Below are 23553 nucleotides of genomic sequence, written 5' to 3'. Positions count from 1 at the left end.
ATGAAAAACAAAAAAACAAAGGCTGTTGTCACACATTATGTAATCAAATTAATTCCAGCAACAGACATATGTCCAAATGAAACATTCACAAGGCAGTTAGCAACAACCATAAAATGCTCATTTGACTTTAGTTAAGCCAAGGGCACTATAAAACTCTAATTTAAAAAGAGTTTTAAAACCCAATTGCTTTGAAATTTTTCTTTAAAGATAGGGTTGCTCTCTCTGAGTTTCTATAATAATTGTTGAAAAAGTCTTTTTGAAAAATATTTAAAAGGTCTAACCACAGTGGAGGTAGACATTTTCCTCTATGGTGATGTGGAATACATCTGTTTCCCCAGAAGATTTAATTTGACTTCTAAAATAGCAAACAGAATTCTTCTTATAAGGCTTATTGAGGGTCCATGCAATGGGATTTGGCTACTAAACCTTAACAAGAAAAAATTAATCAACAAACATAGTGAATGCCTTACCATGTGCTCAGTACCTTTTAAAATGCATTCTGGCAAAGAGAAGTATAAATGTTCTTACTTCATAGAACTTATTTAAATAGGACTGCTTAAAATAAAACATACAAAATAATGATAGACCATTTTGGATAATATAGGCTAAGTGTAGAGTACAGAATACTATGCAGAAGTTGTCAGTAGAGATGACTGGATGAAGACTGCTGTAGGCAGGAAGGCTCGACAGACAAAGGATGTTGTGGAGAGCTGTGAGGAAAGTAACCTGGGGTCAGGGACAAGACAGGAATGACTTCAGTGGCTGGTGTGGCCAGATAATCCTGAACAGAGAGGGTGAGGCCAGGGGAAGCCAAAGTTCCTGGTGACAAATTTTACCCCTGCAATTTAAATGGGAAGTGGGTCTCTGTAGGAATTTTAGGTTAGAATCCATACACATTTTTCTGTTTGTATGATCACAGTGGTGCTGGACAATGATTCTAAGACATATTTTTTCACATTTAAACATCTCTTAAATTAGGATGCATCTTAAAGTCAATTGTGTATCGTAGTTTAACTGCCTTTTTTCAAAATGCATCTTGAAAAATCAACCACTATTATGAATCAAGAGTGCTTTGAAGCCATTAGGAAGAGTGGATAAGTGAAGTATTTTATTATTAAGGAAGAACATAATTATTAACCCCTGAACCTCTTGCTCACAAGGAATAGAAGAGACCAGATGCCATAGAGCAGGAAGAAGCAGGGACGTCTAAGTTGTGTCATACAAAGCAGAGAGTTCAAGGCCAAAGAAACCAGAAGATGTAGAAATAGGAAGTGATTTGTCAAGAACGGAGAGAGAGAAATGCCACTGATAATTAAGCAAATTGATTTGTCCAGCACAGTGCTGGAAAAGCAGGGGGTAAAATCAGGGCCTGATAGGCTGTTTTCAAGTTTGTTAAGAGCAGTTAAGCCCCCAGGTTATCAGTTGGATCAAGCAGACAATTAACTCCTTCTTTACTGGTAAATAATAGAAGGTTCTCTATCAGATAATCAAAACAAGAGGATAAGAATATTCCAGAGTTCCTATGCCATTGAAACAAGATGGAGAATGAAGTGTCCTCAGCCAGGAAGAAGGATGGTGAAGCCAGTGTAAGGTCCCAGCAGGTGACTGGTACCTTCTTTTCAGAAAGCCCAGGCGGGCAGCCCATTCTTCTATGGCTTTCCCGCCTCCGACTTTAAGAGGCAGTGCAACAAAAGTATGAATTCCCTGCACCACAAATCAAGTAAGGGCAGCCATAATGACTGCCGTTTCTCCAGTATTTGGGAGAGGCCATACCAGACCCCAGCCCTGCTCTTACATACCCTGATCCTGTGCCTCTGCCAGGAATGTGGAACAGAAATTAAGAGAAATGAAGAAGAGCAAATGCATGACAACAGTTACCTGTCCATCAGAGCATCCACAGGACTGTAGAATCTTTATTTGTAAGAACATCTTGCCCTTGGACTGATGGGTGGAGTTGGAATGGGAGGGCTCTATAATGTGTTATCTTGTTATTGGCTTCATAAGAGCGTGGATGTCAGCGAAATAATAAGGTCAGTCAGGTAGGATCGGGATAAGATTTTTCTATGGAACTTATATGATAGAATCTGGTGAGACATCCTCCTTGAAAAGTCAGAGGCTTCAGAACCAGTGGCCATCAGAGGCCCCGGTTCCCAGCTACCAGTAACCAGGCATGAGACTCAGGTCCTGAGCTGGGATCCAGCCTCTCTGAATATCTCCTGAGGCCTCTACTACCTCAGCCTTTGACTAGCACTTATATTCTCCAAGTCACGTACTCCCTTCCAATCCCTGACATCAGCTATCTAACTCATGCATAATTCAAAGACTTGAAATAATTTTAATTATCTATTTTGGATATAGACACCTATATTCTAATTTTCTCATTTCCTCCTTTCACACCTAAATGTGCTGTTGAAGAATGAAAATATACAAATGTGTCACCTAAGAGTTCTTCCTCTACTGTTTCCTTCACACCTGACACAAGGCCATTTTTAGGTCCTATCAGTTACACTTCCAAAATAGGTCTCGAACTTCTGCACACCTCTCCATCTCCATTGCGACCACCTGGGGCAAAGCCACCATCCACCGACCGTCTCTGGCTGCAGGGCCAGGGCCACTGCAGTGGAGATCCAACTGACAAGCCTGCTCTACTAGAGCTGTGTCACAATCCATTCCTCACCCAACAGCCAAAATATAAAATGTAACATAACTCTTGCTTACAACCCTAAATAGTTTTGATCATGTGCACACAGGGGGAAAAAGCCAACATCCTTTTTGTGGCCTTCAAAGTTGTACCTGGCCCGGACTCATGTCCTACCTAAGCCTAAAATTACTTTCACCGAATGAATCAACAAACATACCACCAACGACGGAATAGGAAGCAGCACTAGTTTACAGAGACCAGTTACACAGGCTACGCTGACAGGCTTTGTGCAAAACTCACAGGGAAGCTGAATTTCTACACATTGAGTTTTCTTAATATCTATAATAATAAAAGTATAATATGCTAATTAGACTGGATAGCCGAACAACCTTTTGGACGACCTTCCGGATGAAGCTGGGGCCGTGAGGGCCGAGCCCCTTGCACGAATTTTGTGCATCAGGCCTCTAGTAATAAATAAGTATAATATCATCCTATAAAAGCATAGTATGCAAATTGTCCCCTCGACCAGGAGTTCATCAGGGAGTTCAGCCAGGGGGCGGGGCCAGCCTGGGGAAGGAGGGAGGCCCCAGCCAGCAGCGGTGGCAGGTGGCTGGAGGAAGAGAGGGAGGTCCTGGCAGAGAGCTAGGGACTCTGCCCATGCACAAATTTCATGCACTGGACCTCTAGTATATAATAAATCAATCAAGAGTTAACTAGCAGCATATAGTACCTTTTACTGAAATCAATAAACAGAATCAGCGAATGATTTTAAGCAGAGAGTTAACTTAATCCTACTTGTGATACCATTGTAATAACCTGGTTATATTTAATAGGAAAGGAGGAAAGGGAAGACTAGATAATATAGCATGCCATTTATAAAGCTTTGCCATGAAGTTGTAGTTGACATTCTCCAAGTCTGTTGGCTGATAGGGGAAGGAACTGGACTAAGGCAGTTTAGATGCATGCCCAGTAAGTTCTGAGTGACTTGGGAAGGCGCTTATCTCTCAGTCACACCTGGAAGCAAGTCAGTGGCCAGAACAGGTGTGGCCACTGCAAGGAAACAAAACCTGAATATTTGACTCCTAGACAAAAGGAGTTCTCTCTTGGCTCTTGGCCCTCTAGCTCTCTTGGGACTCCTGTTGCAGGAGGTGCACTCCCCTGCATCACTCACGTGGCCCATGGCCATGTGGACTCCTTACAATGGATTTACGGATTGAATCTGGACTGAATCTGGACCTGGCTGCAACAAGGAACGGAAGTTCTGGACATTGGCACTGCTTTTGGCTCTATTGGAACTTCAGCTGCACCTTTTCTAGGATAGGGTTAAGGGGCATGGGACTTTGAAACCTATGGAATGTAACTCCACGCAAATAAAGTCTTTTACCACATCTCGTTCTCCTGTGGGGGCTTCTGATAATGCTTATTTTAGTGGTACCCCAAGAACCCCACTCCCACAAGCAACAGGAAAATCTGGCCCACTAATTTCTCCGGTAACACTTGCATTTTAGAAATTAAAATTCTGGTTGCACAGTGGGGGATATATTGGATGAGGTTAGACTATAAAGGCATCAAATAACTTGGGAAACAGCCTTGAGGTCCCTAACACAAACCTTGGCAGGGAGAGATGACACCTGAGTGAATTAGGAGGTTAGACATGGCCAGGCAATCTGGTGGTTGATTCAAAGCAGGAGGAGAGATACCCTCTCCAGCTGTTCAGTCTATCAGGAGGTTCTGTACCTCTACAAATTTCATTCTATCTTCAACCAGGACTCAGGCCTCATGAGTCATAGCAGGCCTTTATAGCACCTGCTAACTGAGATTACTCACATGACCGGCACTCTGCAGCCCCCATGGTGACTGCTGTTTCAGACAGACTGGGATGGAGCAGATGTAACTCAGGGGCCTTGATTCCCAGGTCTACAGTTCTGCTCTTAGTTCCTATCACATCAGGCACTTCTAAAAATACATCACTCCAAATCTCTCTAATTTTCTCTAAGGCTAATTGGGCGTAACGATTTTTCTGCCCAATAAACAAAGGGTATTTTTCTATTGGTTTTTAGAGAGAGCAGAAGAGAGAGGGAAAGACAGACAGAAACTTTGATTTGAGAGAAACACATAGATTGGTTGCTTCCTGCAGGAGCCCCAACCAGGGCCCAGGCCAAGGAGGAGCCTGCAACCAAGGTACGTGCCCTTGACTGAAATGGAACCCTTTGGTCTACAGGCCAACACTCTATCCACTGTGCCAAACCGGCTAGAGCCATTAATAACTTTTGATACTTTGGTAGCCATTCTCAATGTGACACCGAGGTAAGAGGCAATGTAAGAATCACCAAGCGGCCTTTTAAAAAACTACATATTCAATCCCCTCTCCCATTATGATGGCCACCCACACAACTACCAAGAGGATTGACTGAGTGGAAAAAGGATTAAGAACCACCTACTGCTTTACTTAAATACGAAGATAGGGGTCTATAAAATTAATTCAGTAATCAAAAAGAAGAAATACCTTCTAACCTATTTTATAAGAATAAGAATTCTAAAATATAACAGCGGTAAACCCTATTAAATTCTAAGAGAAGTTACTCTGTGTTTTTGGAATGTTTTTTGTTGTTATTTCCTATGGTGAAGACATTTTCAGGTCTCAATCTACTTCTCCGCAGGAACTACATATAGTTTAATGAGATAAATATTATGCTGGGCTCCCTACTGAGAAAATATCAGTGCCATTCTGAAAGAATCTAAGAAGTTAAGAAAGGTAATGAAATTCTAGGAAAGAGCTTTAAAGTTGTCAGTATTCAAATTCTTTAGAGGAAAAAAAATCATATTTAACGACCAAAAATAAAACAAAAAATATATATATTCCTCTTTCTACTATTCCATCTCCATTTTTATACAAAAAATTTTAAAGAAAATACTGTATGTAACCTTGAAAGGGAAGTTAAGGTAAATGAGTGAATTACAATAAAATAGAGTGTGTTAGCTTGGCAATTACATACAATAATCCAGATTTTCCAAAGTGTAGGGCATAGGAGATGACTTATATCAATAAATTTGTTTCAATGGTCATCCTCCCATGCAAGTCTCAGGAAATTCCTTTCCTTATGACACGGCAAGAACTCCACTTCCACCGGTAACAGGTGGAGACGCAGGGGGCACCCCATGGATAAGATCAGTACTTCGCTCCTTTTTAGAGCTGACGATACTCCATTATATGAATATACTACATTCTGTTTACCCATTCATTAGCTGGACAGATATTACAAGTAATAGCTATTATAAATAATCTTGCTAAGAATGTTTTTGTATAACTTTTTACATGGATATATTTTCAATTCAAGTAGAATTTGTGGAGAGCAGCTACAGCGTTTGAACTGATGAGAGGGCATGGTCCTCTTGTGGCAAAGCCACATACAAGTCCCAGCTCGGAAGGCAAAGCCTTCCCAGCACAAAGGCTATGGTTGTATGTAAGCTTGACCTTATAGTCCGACCTTGTAGTCCTAGGTAGCTGAGGGATGTGGGCTGCTGCGGGAGGTGCAGCAAGTGCTGCCAAAACAAAGCTTGATGGAGTTCAGAGAATTGCAACAATAAGAAAGAGGTAGATTTGAAACTCGCAAGAACATTGTAAACATCTTGACCACTCCCTTGTTTTGCTTTGTGTGATCTGACTATAAAATAAAGCTTCAGCTACAGACCATGTGACTGTGTCCTCTTCCAGGTGCAGTGAGCCACCTGGCCCCGACTATATTCTCTTGTCTGTTTTCTTTAATCCTTCACTGCCCCTCCTCAGGTTCACCACTGGCCATGCTGGACACAGTTCAGAATTGATGAGTCATTTGGTACTTCTATGCATGTTAACCTACTGAGATACTAAAAAACAATTTTCCAATGTGGCTGCATCATTTTACAATCCCACCAGGAATGTATGAGGCTCCAAGTTCTTCATATCTTCAGAAAAAAATCACTTCTACTGTCGTGGTAAACCTGCTTCTCTATTTATAATGGTCTGGCCCTCTAGCAACTTCAGCGCGAAATTATAGCTAATTTGCCTACAAACGTCAGGTGGTCATAATAATCTGGCCACTCAGTGTATATCCCATGACATATTGCTAAATGAAAAACTGAGGCATAAGATTTTAAGAGTTTATTTGAGCAAAAATTGATTAAAACTGGAAGCACCAAAAGGAAAGTGATTAGAAATGGTCCACTGACAAGGAGCCAGGTGAGACTTACAGAGGAGAGATGCAAGCAAAACAAGGAAATTATTTGATTGTATATAGCAACGGTTCTCAACCTGTGGGTCGCAACCCCTTTGGGGGTGAAACGACCCTTTCACAGGAGTCACCTAAGACCATCGGAAAAAACATATATAATTACATATTGTTTTTGTGATTAATCACTGTGCTTTAATTATGTTCAATTTGTAACAATGAAATTGGGGGTCACCACAACATGAGGAACTGTATTAAAGGGTCGCGGCATTAGGAAGGTTGAGAACCACTGGTCTATAGCTTAAAGCCTAGTTGGCCGTTTGTGACTGGTTGCCCTTACGTTTAGATTTTGTATCTTTGAGGCACTTTCAGGTTAAAATTTTAGTTTGCTTACATAGGCTGCCATGGCATCAGAGCCACCTCGGCCTAATGGCCTCCTTGCTTAATTAATGTAACCATATCTATCATCCATCCATCCATCCATCCATCTCTGCTACTGGCTCTCTTTCTGCAGAAAATTTTAATATAGGTGCTTAAGCCCTGGAAGCTCCTTACTCCACAAACAGGCAAACAAGCAAAAACAGACAGAGGACTTTAGATTCGATCTAGTGGACAACAAAGAGAAAATGAGTCCCTAGGCACAGGATTACATTTATTAATAGAATCATACCACGAAGCAAGATAAGCTGAAATAAAGAGAGCATGAAAGTAAGGAGACTACCAAAATAAGGTCTACATTGATTCTTACCTGGGAAAATGAAAATGAAAACCTAAAGGATATTTCAAAGAAAAAAATAAAACTACTTAAGAGAGAAAAACAGAAAAGAGAAAAATTTAATTGCAAAATTCCACTTTAAAAGGAGGGTAGGGTCAGACTGAAACGCTAGAATTGAGAAAGGAAAGTAGGTTTTTGGGGGGTTATTTCTTAATTCTTTGGCATGTGAGAGATGTCTGATGGAGAAGATGATTAATTTCATTTTGGACATGTGGCATTTGAGGTGATGGCAGATATCCAGGTACAGATGACAGTCTTAAAAGATGAAATGGACAGAAGTTTCCTAAAATTAATTAGGGTTCTCCATCCCACAGTAATATTTTATGCTCACCAGAATAAATCTCTTGTCTTATTCAAGGACATCACTTGGCATTAGGCATCAAAATAACTGGCTACTGGATCAAGGTTCTACTATTAGTCAGTTTATCAGCTCCATTACTAAAATCTTCAACTATTTCCCCAAACTAAAGCTATTCCTACTCATATCATCTACTAGAACTTCCTTCCTTTCCAAAGTGATATAAATTCGGGCAATCACACATCCTGCGCATTTACATTGTGGTGAAACGAAGCCAAGAGACAAAAACAGAAGAGCAAAACTATCATATATATTCAGTATTTAAACTACAAGATCACTAACCTCCAAGATTTGTGTATCTTCCTTCATGACACAACCACTATATGGTTAAAAATTAATGTTGCATAACTTGAAACCAATAAAGGCTGCTACCCAAATACTCACATATACACTATTACCACTAAAGCAAAGATCCAAAATCTTGGAAGTAATCACCAAAGTCCTTGAAATTATGGTCCTCTTGCTTATTATTCCAACAAGTAAAACACTGGCAAGTGGCTTAGCAGTGACAATATCCAAAGTGCACACCATTATATAGTGTAACTTCTAACATTCTGCTAACCTTACAATAGAAAAGCCTTTCTTAGTACCATATATCTAATAACCACCTTCATTTAACGCTGAGGGAAAGTCTCTGTTAATCTGGAGAGTCTACATTTGTGTTCAAAATGATAGAAAAACCTCTTGCCTGAAAATGTGTATTAGGCTTTTTTTTCCCCCTCACTGCCTTAAAAGTCTGGGTAATTACTGGAAAAGTTGTGAATGTGGCCTGGTTAGTGGTTGGGCCTCAGCCCCGGAACCAGGATGCCAGGGTTATGAGCTCGATAGGCATGCAGGAGGCAGCCAATTAATGATTCTCTCTACCTCTCCCTTCCTTTCTCTGAAGTTAATAAAAACATTTTTTTTAAAAAGTTGTGAATGTGGCCCTAGCCGGTTTGGCTCAGTGGATAAAGTATTGGCCTGCGAACTGAAAGGTTCCAGGTTCGATTCCAGACAAGGACACATGCCTGGGTCACAGGCTCGATCCCCAGTGGGGGTGTGCAGGAGGCAGCCGACCAATGATTCTCTCTCACCATTAATGTTTCTATCTCTCTCTCCCTCTTCCTTCCTCTCTGAAATCAATAAAAATATATTAAATAAATAAATAAATAAATAAATAAAATCAAATAAAAAGTTGTGAATTTGGATTAAGTGTTTCCCTGTCCCCAGAAAGTGTACATTTTGGCAGATTCAGACTGTACTTCCTAAAAGTAGTCACAAAAACAAACAAACAAAAAACAAAAGTGGTCACAATATTTCCCAGCCCACGTGCGCTTCTGCAATGTGACCTTGACACCAGGCCACCAGGAAGTAACATCCAATTCTCCTCTCAAATCTAGGCCGGACTCAATGATTCACTTGCAACCAGTAGCATGTGATAAAGTGATAAAAGAATCTTAGGTCTAGATCAGGAGAAACCTTGCAGCTTCTTTCTGTCTCTGGAAGACTCAGTCTGCAGATGCCGACCATGACAGGAAAAGCCCAAGCTACATGGAGGGGTCTTCTAGTCAACTGCCCCAGCTGAGCCCAGCCTTCCAGTCATCTCAGCCCAGGCACCAGGTGGTTAAAAAGTCATCTTGGAAATGGATTCTCAGCTGATGAAGTCACAATGGACAAAGAACCAAAGGGCCTGCCTGGAGATGGGCAAAATTGGAAAGAGGAAGACAAAGAAGAAAGGTTAAGAAGTTCATTCATTTCATCAACAACTACAGAATACCTTCTCTGTGGTTATTCTGGAATTTAAGATTGAGAGGAAAAGTGTTTGAGTAGTTTGAAGAGTTCAAGAACTGTGAAGCTAGCCCTACCTGGTTTGGCTCTGATAGAGTGTCAGCCTATGGACTGAAGGGTCCTGGGTTCGATTCTGGTCAAGGGCACATGCCCAGGTTGCTGGCTCAATCCTCAGTGGGGGGCGTGCAGGAGGCAGCTGATCAATGATTCTCTCTCATCATTGATGTTTCTCTCTCTCTCCCTCTCCTTTCCTCTCTGAAATTAATAAAAATATATATAAAAGAACTGCAGGGCTAGGATGTAGACGGACTACCCATGGACAGTAACTCTCTGCTGAGTGTGGGAAGCAACAAGGATGGGTCCAGGTAGAAGAGCAAGTGGCCTAAACCTCAAGATCTACATTTACATGAGTCTAGGAGCCACGGTTACAAGCTGCAGTGAGAGCTAGCAGGAAGATGTCATCTCCAGGACCTCCGCTTAATGAGATGGGTGAACCCAGTGGTCACGGGCAAAGGCAGCAGGAAAGCAGTACCTTGGGAAGAGAACCCTGGCTGGTTTGGCTCAGTGGATAGAGTCTCAGCCTGTGGATTGAAGGGTCCCAGGTTCGATTCCGGCCAAGGGCACAGGCCTGGGTTGCGGGCTCGATCCCCAGTAGGGGGCACGCAGGAGGCAGCCGATCAAGATTCTCTCTCATCATTGATGTTTCTATCTCTCTCTCCTTCTCTCTTCCTCTCTGAAATGAATAAAGAAATAGATTTTTTTTTTTTAAAAGAGAGAGCTAGGTTTTCAATTAAAGTAAGGAGATAAGAGTGTTTTATGAAGCGATGTGGCTGCAGAGACATTTGTTCAGCATGGAATGAGAGTTCTATAGAGCAAGCATAAAAGCTGAGTGTCCAGGAAAGGGAAGCACACAGCTGCCTGTGGATGAGCTAGATGGTGCAGAGGCCTGCATTGGGAGCTGCGGTCCAGGGACACAGATGCGAGCTTGCTTGAAGCTTCCAAGATGCACTCTGGACTTGCCATTTTGGACATAACAGACTGTGGATTCCCCCAGAGTGAAAAATGCCTCTTGATGTATGACTCGTCCTATTATTTAGTTATGTCACTCGACCTGCCTCATCACAGTAATCATCCAGTCACTGCCCACATGCAGTGCAGATTCAGGCCTGAGACTTGCAAACTTCCCTCCTATCCCAACCCTGCTATTGCCTTTGGAGCTTTCAAAATGCTTGAGGAATCTGAAAGACCAGACTGACAGTTCTCTGGGATTCCTGACGCTAATAACCTCCGCTCCCTAATAAACATTCTCAAGACTGTATCCTGGATGTTCTTGTAACTTATTCCATCTAAGAAGTCTTAAGATAGCCCCTAGTATCCCTCAACCTCTGGGTGTTGTCTACGTATACACCAATGGTTCTGTCAACTCCTACATTTTCCTATCTGTTGGCTCCATCCTAGCCTCACTTCCTTCCCAGCAGCACATAACTAATGGTAAATTAACCAAAATACTCTCTATCCAAGCTCTTGAACTCTCTTAAACCCAAGTTCTTCTGCTCTACCTCCCAGGCAAAACTCAGACTCTGTATTAATCCTTTAACAACCTGCCTGCTTCTCTACGTTTGGTAAACAATGGTCCTCCCCATAGGACTGCATAGGACTTCACAGAACACTGCAAAGCATTCAAGCTGATACCAAGTGTCACATCTAATTTTTTCTTGGGACAACAACATGTCTCACTGATCTTTTCACTTGTCTCTGGTCAGCTATTTCCTCCTCCTTCCCCTAGCAATTATTCTAAATGTTTTCTACTCTGCTTAAGGCCTCAACCACTCATGATTTTAATCACCACCTATATCCTAAGGGCTTTTACATTTTCATTTCTAGTATGAATCTCTCCTTTTAGCTTAAGACGCATATGCAAATGTTTGCTAAATATTTCTACTGGACTATACGTGTTCACCTCAAATTCTCTGAACTCTTTATATCTCTTCCATCAATTCTGCTTCTCTCTCGGTGTGATCAGCCTTTAAAATGGCCCCAATGATCTTTGTCTCCTGATATTCAAGTTTTGTGCAGTCACCTCCTCCATTATACTACGGGTGGTCTGTGTAACTAACAGGATACAGCAAAGGTGATGCTATGACACTCTGAGATTGTTATGAAAAAGCTAACACTTCCATCTTGGTCTCTCTCCTCCCGCCCCCTTGCATCACTTGCCACGGAGAGGCCCATGTAGTGAAGAACTTAAGTCTCCTCCTAACAACCATAGGCGTGAGCTCCCAGGTCGAAGCTCCAGCCCCGCCAAGGCTTCAGCTTGACGGCAACCTCATGAGAAGCCCTGAGCCAGAACCACCCAGCTAAGTGGATCCCTCAGCTTCAGACACTGTGTGAAATAATGTTTGTTGTTTTAAGCTGCTAAACTTAGGGGTAATTTGTTACCCAGCAAGAAGTGTCAGGACAGAAAACAGTAAGAGTAATTATCTGCCAAAGACATTCTATTCCAACTAGCAGTTCTTTAAAGTTGTCTTTATGTTGGGTAAATTGCAGAAACTTCCAACCAAATGTGCTCTAGCTTCAGCGAGTGTAAGATGTGTAGTTATCTTCAGATACTTAGACAAAGGCTTTTACCCAAACCAACTCCTACACTGACAGTTCGTGCTGGGAAGGGAGTAACTGCAAACATATTTTAAGCAGATGATAAACATAAAAAATAAAACTTTATTTTAAGAAAATTAAAACATCAACATTATATTTTTAAAGGTTTCATTCCACCCCATGGAATAATTTATAAGTTTTATTCCTTTTATGACCTAGGGCAATGTGGTAGATTTGGGTTCAGTTTAGGAAGATTACAATTTACATACAAGGAGAGAATCTGCTTGCAATTTTATCACGTGCTTATGATTGCAGGGTGGCTGCTAGGTGACTGGCAATCACACAAAAGATGAGTATTCCCGCCCCCGCTGCCCCACCCACCCCTCTTATTATCTTTTAGGGAGATAATAAGAGTCAAAGTCACACTCATGTGAGAGTGTTTAAGGTGGTAATAAGAGTCACAGTCCCACAGGCCTGTGACAACAGCTGACAAACCAGAGCTGAGGCTAAGAAAACAGCAGATGCAAAGTTCTGCATCCATTTTTAGATACAGTGCATCCTCATTATTCATGGGTCCCATATTTCCAAATCCACCTACTTGCTACAATTTATATGTAACCTCAAAAATCTCACACAGTATGTTAGATAAGCTTCCTTTTGGCATGAGTTCCAGTGCCACTGGCCGTAAGTTCACTGTTAATAAAAAATGTGTATTAAATAAGGTGTCTTTCAACAGAAACGGACCTAAAACAAGGTTAGATATTGATTGATGAAAATATGACCAGCGGGTGTCAGAAACATAACCCTGTACTTCCCCTGGAATAACTTGATACTACATAACTATCTCAAATAATGAGAATCAACTGTATTTTATTTGCTGCTCAAATTTACTTTTGATAGCTGTGGTCCCAAATACTGTAGGACACATCTGCATCAAAAGGGAAAATACATATAAAACATAATTGTAACATATAAAACATAAATGTCAGCAGAGTCTGAACCAAAGGGAAGAGTGAGTAGAAATTGACCTTTATTGACTTCTCCTACACAAATCATCTCATTTAATCTTTTCAATAATTCTATGAGAAAGGCTTCTTTATTTTCATTTTACAGATGAGGAAACGGAGGCTCTGAGAGGGTAAAACACTGAAGGTCACAAACTGGTGAGGAGGGAAGCTGAAATTCAAACCATACTGTATGTAATCGGGAAACCACACCTCTGACCCACGTGGTGGGCACAGCTGCCACACTGAGACACATGACTCTGGGCATGTGGCTCTCTGCCCGTGAGACCTAAACTTAATACAGACCCGTGAGCTCCTGGGATTCAGAAGACTGGAATTTCCCTTCCCCCTAGTCAGTGGTCGGCAAACTGCGGCTCGCGAGCCACATGTGGCTCTTTGGCCCTTGAGTGTGGCTCTTCCACAAAATACCGACTTCTGCACGTGGGCCACAAAATTTCAATCGCACTGTACGTGCACGCCCGCACGTGGTATTTTGTGGAAGAGCCACACTCAAGGGGCCAAAGAGCCGCAAGTGGCTCGTGAGCCGCAGTTTGCCGACCACTGCCCTAGACGATGATGCTATCGAGGTGTCCATTATTCTTTAAGTTATTCTTAAAACCCTCATTAAAGAAGAATTTGGAAGGCACTAGCCTAGTTACTTTATCTAAGAAAACCAGATATATAAATTCTACCCAAAACAAGCCAGACAGAAAAATTTGCTCACAACTGAACATTTTATATATGTCATGTAAAATTAATCGTTTTATTAAAATGTTCACCTGCTTTATTCTCGTCACATTTTCTCAAGTCTATTGGGAAAAAAAAGAAAAACTTATAGTTTAAAAATAGAACAGTAAATTAATATTGTTAACAAATGGTGCCTAGTATAGTATCTTTTATGGACTAGGCATTTGACAAAAGTTTACCAACCATATGGACCCATATGTTCTATTTTAGTCATATTTAAGTATATCTTCTTTTGTTACTCTGAGTAGAGCACTATATTCGGCACACACCCATACACATACAAACACACAACTTCCCCTCAAAATTACACATACTCTGTTTATATAGTGTTTCACTAAGCAAACGATCTAAGAATAAGAATGAAATACTATTCAGTGTTTTGGTTATGAAATGTTTTTTGAAAGAAATGAGATTCTGGTAAGACTGTGCTAAAGGAGAAACAGGATGAAAAATGCAAAGACCTATGAACACGCAGACGCACATTCAGCAGAATAAATGAAATCTTTCCAACCAGAAAGCCCAATGTCTAGAATATGTAAATAGTCAAACTTTGTATTGTAATTCATTTTATAAGAAAGAGAGACACTGCAAATAAAAAAGTAATAGAATTTATTCAGAAATAAAATGTCAGCATATGCCACAGGATTAGCATAGGTTTGGCCTAATCTCCTATACTTGTACTGAGATGAGAACAATGGCTTGAAAGGGATAAAGGACTCCATCTACACTAATAAAAGAGAAACATGGTAATTAGCGTACAACCGCTACCCTTTTCATTGGCTAATCAGCGAGATATGCAAATTAACTGTCAGCCAAGATGGCGGCCGGCAGCCAGGCAGCTTGAAACTAACATGAGGCTTGCTTGCTTCAGTGATGGAGGAAACCAACGTTCCCTGCCTGCTGCTGCAGGCCTCTAAGCGGGCAGTTTAAGAAACATTGTAACAAATACCCCCTGACTTCAGCCAGCAGATTCGCAACATTGTAAGCAAAGGCCAGAAACCTACTTTCAGCCAGAGGCCTAAGAGCTGGAGCCAAGCCTCAAGGTAAAGCTGGCCCAGAATAAAAAAAAAAAAAAAAAAAGAAAAAAAGGAGCGGTTGGGAACTTCAGTCACTCCCAGCCTGAAAACAGCCCTCATCCCCTCACCCAGACTGGCCAGGCACCCCAGTGGGGACCCCCACCCTGATCCAGGACACCCTTCAGGGCAAACCAGCCGGCCCCACCCATGCACCAGGCCTCTACCCTATATAGTAAAAGGGTAATATGCCTCCCGGCACCGGGATCAGCATGACAGGGGGCAGTGCCCAAACCCCCTGATCGCCCTGCGGCTCTGTGTGTGACAGGGGGCGGGGCCCCAACCCCCTGAGCAGTCCTGCTCTGTGCCTGATAGGGGGAGCTCCCCACCCCCCACCCCCACGGGCCCTGCTCTGTGTGTGACGGGGTAGAGCCACAATCTCCCCATCGGCCCTGCCCTGAGTGTGAGAGTGGTGGCACCCCAACCCCCTGCTCGGCCCTGCTGCGAGAGGTCCCAGACTGCGAGAGGGCACAGGCCGGGCTGAGGGACCCCCTTCCCCCCCCCCGAGTGCACAAATTTTTGTGCACCGGGCCTCTAGTGTAATTTATAAACAGCATGGTTTACATGTAAACACATTAGTTTAGGGATGGCTGGTGTGGCCCAGTGGTTGAGCATTGACCTATGAACCAGGAGGTTATGGTTTGATTCCAGGTCAGAGTACATGCCGGGATGTACTTGATCCCCAGTAGGGACCATGCAGGAGGCAATAGATCAATGATTCTCTCTCATTATTGATGTCTCTCTCTCTCCTTCTTCCTTTATCTCTGAAATCAATAAAAATATATTTTTTTAAAAAGATTACATTCAAGCTACTGCATAATAACATAGCAAAGCTACAATATAACAAAGAAAAAAAGATGTCGTATTTAGCATGTTCTAAGCTAAAACAACACATCATAACCAAAAACTGAATATATTATAAATAGTACCTAGGTAATTCAAACAAGCCAACAAGTGAACAGTCCCATGTACTTAATGTACAAAAAAGGAGTGTTTGAAAATATCACTGGTTTTGGTGTTATCTAAACACATTCTAGTTATTGATATAATAAAAGCAGAGTTAGGATTAAATGCCTGATCATAAGACTTTATTTGTTAAGAATCTAGTATATCAATTACCTATCTCTGAAATGACAAATGACATTTATATTAAAACAGAGTGCTTATATTTTTATTTTTGCATCAAAAATATAAGTATATTATGAAAGCACTTTAAAAGGAAGCCAATAAACATTTAAATATTTAAGAGTGATTTAACTTGGCTGAAATTACCTAGCATTAACCCAGAAGACAAGCAGACACAATTCCTCAGACTACTACTGACTTTCTCTACTGTATAACAAAATTACTTGAAATAGCATCATCATAACCACCACCATCATCTTCAATAAATATTTACTAAGCTTTTAAACTATGTGCAAAGTATTCATACTAAAGTCACATAAAATATGCTACAGTCTCTACAGCTGAGGAATTTACAGTCAAATTAGAGAAATGAGAAGACGTAATGCTAGGCATAAGGCACACAGAGCAACCACTTGCTGCTCTTGGAGCCTTACAGTACTCTACCTTATGCTAATTCTGTCTGCAAGTGATAAATGGACTGAAAGTGCAATCAACTAAGAGGTACTGGATGAACAGTGAACACAACAGGATATTAAAAGGCAAGTTTCTATTGAGAACCCAAGACAATCGATGTGCCAAAGCAGTCTCAAATTTTCCAAAGGCAGCCTACAGAGAGAGGTGCTGAAGCATGTTACCTCCTACCCGCAATGCCAGGGAGAGAAGCTTCCAGGCTGTAGAGGAGGGTTCTGGAGCAGTGTTCCTTGGGTAGTGCTCTGGGAACAAGTGTTCTTGCCCAAAGGAAAAGGGTGGTGGTGGATGCTTACCCTTCACCTAAAGTCTAGAGGGACAGCTTCTGATGGGACCACTTGAAGAGCTTGATATGTGTCTCACACACGATGAAGAACATAACTGAACTGGTACCTGATTCATCCCCGGGAAATCTAAAGACGAGGAGCTGGATAAAGAGGCTTGTGAGGGCAAATGAGAGATGGCTGAATTGGGACCACTTCCAGAGGTTGCCTGGGCAAAGAATGAGTGCTACCTATGGACGAATGTGGGCCTTAGGGGAAAGAGACAGAGGAAGTTGGGGTGGGGTCACCCAAATCCATCCAGACGGGTTACCTGGAGCTGGAACAGACCTCAGCAAAGTGAACATGAAGGTCCCTGCCAGATCCAAGAGGCTGAGGAAGGAGCAAGCAACCAGCCAGAATTTAGACACGTTCTCAATGCCAAGCAAAGGGAGGTGAGGGATCTCGAGCAACCGGGGTGGAAGTTAGAGAAACCTCGTCTGCTGCTCCTCTTTCCTCGCTTCCCTTCTCCCTGGTCCAACTTGGGAGGGTCAGAAACCAGGACTGGCGAGACAAAGCAGGGGCAGAAAGCCCAATCAGAAGGAAAAAAGTCATGATGCCCACTTCCCAATTACTGGCTTCTTCCCTGCAACTGGCAGAACTACGGAGTGAGCACGGGGAGAAGCCTGATCCTCAGCTCAGCTGCTGCGGGGTTTTTATTTGTTGGTACTGGACAACTTGACGATCAAATTGAGACCTTTGCAACTTACCCACCGAAGAACAATTTGCATGAGCTAAAGGCAACCAGAAAAGTCAAGTTGATCCATGGGCAGGGGATGAACAGACCTCAGAGAGTAAACTGAAAGAGACAGTGGGTCACAAAAGCTGCTTTATTATTACATCCACAAGTCCTGCTTTTCAACCCAAAGCGCTAAAGAGCCAACTCTGTGGAGAATAGAGGAGTACACAAATGTGATCCTATAAAACAGAATTCAATCCACCCAGCTGCTCTGCCAATCCCGAGATGGTTCGGCCATTAACAAATCCAGAAACTTGCCACAACATGATTCAAGAATCTAATAGATAGAAATGCTTAAAATCTGACATGAGCAACCTACATCTAATCGACTGACTTTAAAGGCAGAGACTGTGCCTTGCTCTCTGCTGTGTCTCTAACACTTAGCGAAGTGCCTCTTACATCACAGGTGCTCAAAGGACCGCTGTTCTCCTTTCCATGAGATGGCTGCTGTGTCAGGTTCTTAGGAAACAGGATCTCAACCAATATATCTGCAGCTGCGATGGCTTTTTGGTTAAAAATATATTGAGCCCTACTGTGTGCAAAATTATAATATAGATTGCTTTCATCCTTTTCCTTTCACAGCCAGCCAAATCTCTGCCAGATGCATGTTGTATTTTTCAATGCTGTACCACAACAAAGCAGAATAAATGTGAAAAAGTTAAACTTGCAAACAGAAGAAAAATTAGTATACATCTTTTTTTTAAAGTTTAGCAGAAAATTCTCAAAAGAAGTACTATATCCATAATGCTATTAAGTGTAGAATGGTTTATTTAAAAAAGAAGAGGAACATTAAAAAATATATTATCCAGTATTTTACAAATACTTTGTTTGTTGGCATATGATATCTCTTTTACTTAATACCAGCCTGAATTAAGAGCCTGGTATCTCAGAGAGTTATAGAATCATCATCCCTCTTTAAAGACTAAGGAATGAGGCTCCGCCTTCAGTGACCGGCCCACGGTCACAATGCTAGTCAGTGGCAGAGCAGGAGTTTGAACTCAAGACAGTGTGTCAGATTACCAAGCCATGCTGACCATAACACTGAAGAGCTGGGTTCTACTGATTCATTTCAATGTAATGGTTACCTTTATAATGTCTAACTATGAAGTATAAGCTACTGTCAAGTCCCAGCCACAGTTTTATTGACAAACCTATGCTAATGTAAATTTATTAGTAAACTCATCATGAGTGAAACTTCTATACAGCAAATACCAGTAAGGTTGAACAGTTGATGTATTACTCATGCTAGCATTTGCATGTTACAGTATTTACAATGTGTATGTGATTGTAAAATTTGACAGTTTCCAAAACGGTACATTAGAGAGGCAGGTCTTATGGTATGCTTCACAAACTAAAGCGGCATGGCTGCAACAAAACCCTGCTATCAGACTGTTTCATGCTCACGCCTTATCTTAGAAATAAAGGCATGAGACAGGGGTGGGAGAAATGCTAGACATTTCAGTATAACTCAGTGTTTCTCAATCTGGGATGATCCCTCAACTCTCACTCCAGGTACATCTGTCAATATCTAGACCATGTTTATCGTCACGACTGTGTAAGGGGGTGGGGAGGTGGGTGTCACTGGATCCTACTAGGTGGCTCCTGCTAAACACCCTGCAATTATAATATAGATTGCTTTCATCCTTTTCCTTTCACAGCCAGCCAAATCTCTGCCAAACGCACGTTGTATTTTTCAATGCTGTACCACAACAAAGCAGAATAAATGTGAAAAAGTTAAACTTGCAAACAGAAGAAAAATTAGTATACATCTTTTAGGAAACAGGATCTCAACAGCCCCACCCATTCCCAACACAGCATTGTCCAGTCCAAAATGTCAATAGTGCCAAGGCTGAGGAGCAAGTGTGAGAGCTTAAATGTCTGAGGCGCTTAGCGGAGTGGGTGGTGCAAGTGGTAGACTGTAACTATAAACACTAATCAGGAGTCCGTGTAACAGTCAAGATTCGGTGCCGTACTGAAGCCGTGATGAGGGCAAGGCCATGGGGGCAGTCCCCTGCTTCCTTAGATGTGAGGCCAGTAATGGAAAGAGAGAAAGCGACAGCAGCTGCTAACAACACTCCCCCCTTACACAGTTGTGCTACTTTATTTTTTTCTGATAAAAGAACAGGAAGTTGAAAAAGTGTAAGTAAAAAGAAAAGTAGTTTACTGGAGAGATGAGAAACTTCTTCTGTAGAACGGTACAGTTTCGCTACCAATGTATTCGGGGTTTCTACTACTTACAGCAGGGCTCTGGAGGGCACGATCTAAAATAGGAACAATGGATGTTACGGACACACCATAAGAGAACATCGGAATAAATAAACATCCATGGGCTTCGTGTTGGACATCAGTGTTCTGAAGATCAAACCCGATTTCAAGAAGCCTGGCTTGTAGCTCCCAAAGGTACACTGTACAGGTTTGGGTGGTATCGTATCATTCCTCCTTGGGCCTTTCTTTCTCTGAATTCGGGGACCCTCTGTCACAAGAGGAAACAGCAAAAACTGGACACATACTCAACCTCCAATTCAGTGCTGACATAAAACAACAAGCAACACTTCACCAAACGTTGCCTTGCTCTGCACGGCTGAGTGCGTGCACTCCTGCCTGTCTCTCCCATTTGATCCCTCATCCATTGGTCCTTGGTGGTACTTGTCTTCCTACCCTCAATCGCATTTCTTCACCAAAATCAAATTTGTATCCTCTTCATCCCCTTTTCACTCCCATGTCCTTCTTTCCCTCTCTTCCAACTCTTGTCTTCCTTTTCTCTCCCAAAAGTGCCAACCAGTAATGGAGTTAGATGAGAATTTTGGAGTGAAAAGAGTCCGACTTTAGAGCTTCCCTAGTGACAAAGCCCCACAATGCCCCTCTCTTCAGCATACCAACACTCCTAACAAGTGGTTAGTTGAATCAACTTAATCGCATTAGGATCTATCGCTTCACCTAATTTTCAGAAACCACCAAGTGGGTATTGAGAGACTGCCCCTGAGATCTAAAACAGGGCAAGATGATCTAAGTTGCTCTTGCTTCACAGATACCAACTCTTTCTCCTTCTCAACATTTACTAAGCCTGTAACACTCCCCATCCAAGCCCCATCCAAAACGACAGGTGGCCAAATGTGCCGGCTGTTCGCCTCTTGGTAATTATCTTCTGATAGTCTCAAACAGTTAACTAAATACAGACACGATTCATCTCATAAACCTTGTTGGACACTTTGTCAGGTTAAGGAATGACTCATTAAATCCCCAAAACGACAGGCACGGTATGTTTTACACGCCTACATTGCTTGCAAGGTTTGTTCTCCCTTTAACTAGGGAACTAGTGATACTGATTAATTCCGAAGATTCCGGGTCATGTTGGGGTACAATACTTCATTCGGTGGAGTATAATGCCTCGCTTGGCACAGGCAGGCGAGCCAAACCAATGGGATCGATGTCCATGGAATAAAGGAAGTAGATCCCGAGTTGTTCGGAGCCGCCTAATCCCTACAGGGCGGCGGGGTGCAAGTCCCATAAACGCAGCCGAGCCTCTGAGCTGTCTCCTGCAAACTGATGCCGCCAGCATCCTACCCAAGTTTGAACGGCTCCTGGAGGCGAGTCTCCGGTGGTTGCTCAGCCAAAACAGCCCCCATGCACTCGCCCCGGGCGCGGGGCGCGCAGCCTCCCAGCCAGCAGGTGCGCCCCGCGCGGCCCGCACCGGGTCCCGCCGCGCCCCCCGCGCCCCCGTACCTTGGTGAGCTGGGCGATTTTCTTGCTCATTTTCAGGTGCAGGTCCGGGCTGTAGTCCAGGCTGTGCCCCGCCTGCTGCGAGGGCACGAATTTGGCCGCCCCGGCCGCCGAGCCGCCGTAATAGTGCTGCTGCCAGCTCATGCCCGGGGTCGCCATCTTCCCCGCGGACCCGGGCCGGGGCACCCGTCCCCGCGCCCCGGGCACCTGCCCTCGCCCCCGGGAGGCGGCCCGCGGGGCAACGGCGTCGGGGAGGCAGGAGCCGGGGCGGCCGCCTGGGGACCCGACACCCCGCGCCCTCCGGCCGCTGCGGCCGGCTCCCTCCTGCCGGCGACCCCGGGGATCACCCCCGACCAGGGACGGGGCGGCCCCGCCGATCAGAGGCCGCGGGCGACCCCGGCGCGGGACAGACGCCCGGGCCCCGGCAGCACTCGCCCGCTCCGAAGCTCGCGCCCGGCGGGGGCGGCGGGGCCCGAAGGTCCGGCTCCCACTGGCACCGGGGGCCGGCGAGGCGGCCGCGGGCGCTGCGGAGGGAGGAGGCGGCGGGGCGCGCTGCTGCGGGGGAGGCGGGGACACCGAGGGGCCGCGGGAGTCGCGGGGCCGCCGTTACCAGGGCGCGCGGCTCCCGGCCCGAGCGCGGGGACGGCGACGTCATTTCCCCGCAGCCAGGCCCCGCCCCGCGCCGCCACCGGCCGCTCCGCACCCCGAGGGCCGTGGGGGCGCCTCGCGACAGGCGCGCGGGGACCCGCGCCGGGGCTCCCAGGCGGGGACTCCTGCGCCCGCGACGCGCGCTCAGCCCCGCGAGCGGCTCTGGGTGAACAATTCTGCCGGAGAAGACGGGGTCGTGGGCACCTTTGTTGGCAGAACGCGCGCCGGGGTACGAGCCTGTCCACGTGCATCCTCCCGTGCGGGGGGCCTCCGGTTCCCCTCCGGCTCCCCTCCGGCTCCCGCCTGCGCTGGCCTCAGCCCCGAGACCCGGGCGCTGAGATGGCAGGGAATTTGATCATCCCTGCCCTGCCCCTTACTTCCCAAGTCACACAAATAGGATTGTTAACAATGTCTAAGGCCAATCTCCTCATTCAAAGCCAGGCGGCTAGGTGTGGGGAGAGCTCACCTACCAGTCCCTCCCCGGTGTAGGGTCGCTTTCTCCCTCTCGAGGAGCATGAGACAACGTTTATGAAGCCAGCTGGCTCCAGTAAAGGGGGAAAACAAGATGGAACAACATGTCAGCTCCTTAAGGGGTTAGGGCTGGGCCAAAATGTGTCCTTACTTGTGCATTTTCCTCTTCCTAAATGTGTTCATTCCCTAGTGATTTTCTCCTAACATCCCTTACTCCTAAAAGTCAAGTGATTTTTTTTCCACTTTTAATTTAAGGTGTACCCTGGTTGAAGTAAATAGGTCGTTTGGGGGCAACCTTCACACCAACTTCAAAAATGTAGAATTGTGACTATTTTTACAATATACGTTCTCCGTGCAGTTTTGCAGAACTGAATTCCCCACATTGTAATATGTGATTTCTCTTGAGCATGCAAATAAACATCACATAGATCTGAGATTATTTACAAATTTGAAGGGGCCCCAAGATCTTGAAACACTTCCAGGACTGTTGGAATTTCAGAAAGGAAGCCTGAAATTGGCTGCCTCTTTTCCCAGATGTTAGCAATTCAGCCGAACCTGGAATAGACCTTTCAAAAAATAAATCAATTAGTTGTCTGGTTTCCAGGTTCTGAACGGAGCAGGTGGCCAGAAACAAATATCAGGGAAATCGTGCTCCCTTCTTAAGCTCTAATGATTAAATCTAATTAAAGAGAATTAGGAGCGTACTCACTTCGGCAGCACATATACTAAAATTGGAACGATACAGAGAAGGTTAGCATGGCCCCTGTGCAAGGATGACACGCAAGTTCGTGAAGCCTTCCATATTTTTGACTGGTTTGGCTCAGTAGATGGAGTGTTGGCCTGCGGACTGGGGGGTCCTAGGTTCGATTCTGGTCAAGGGCATGTCCCTTGATT

At 44.0% G+C, this 23553-nt stretch overlaps 1 protein-coding gene across 3 annotated transcripts in view; it reads right to left on the bottom strand.

The window, feature by feature from the left end:
* FAM184A (family with sequence similarity 184 member A) overlaps positions 1-21708 on the bottom strand; it is a gene marked incomplete at its 5' end in the record, with an annotated part of 83959 nt that extends 62251 nt beyond the window's left edge. For 2 of the 3 annotated variants that reach the window (XM_081093948.1, XM_081093949.1), the window contains one exon: positions 21544-21699. In XM_081093948.1, the coding sequence (XP_080950074.1) occupies positions 21544-21699 (156 nt within the window). Of the gene's footprint in view, positions 1-21543 lie in introns of all 3 variants that reach the window. The other variant, XM_081093950.1, reaches the window with a different exon arrangement.
* Positions 21709-23553: the final 1845 nt, after the last annotated feature.

This window comes from Myotis nattereri, assembly GCF_964212035.1.
Source record: "Myotis nattereri genome assembly, chromosome: 6".
Lineage (NCBI taxonomy): Eukaryota > Metazoa > Chordata > Mammalia > Chiroptera > Vespertilionidae > Myotis > Myotis nattereri.
This window is presented reverse-complemented; position numbering and strand designations above follow the sequence as displayed.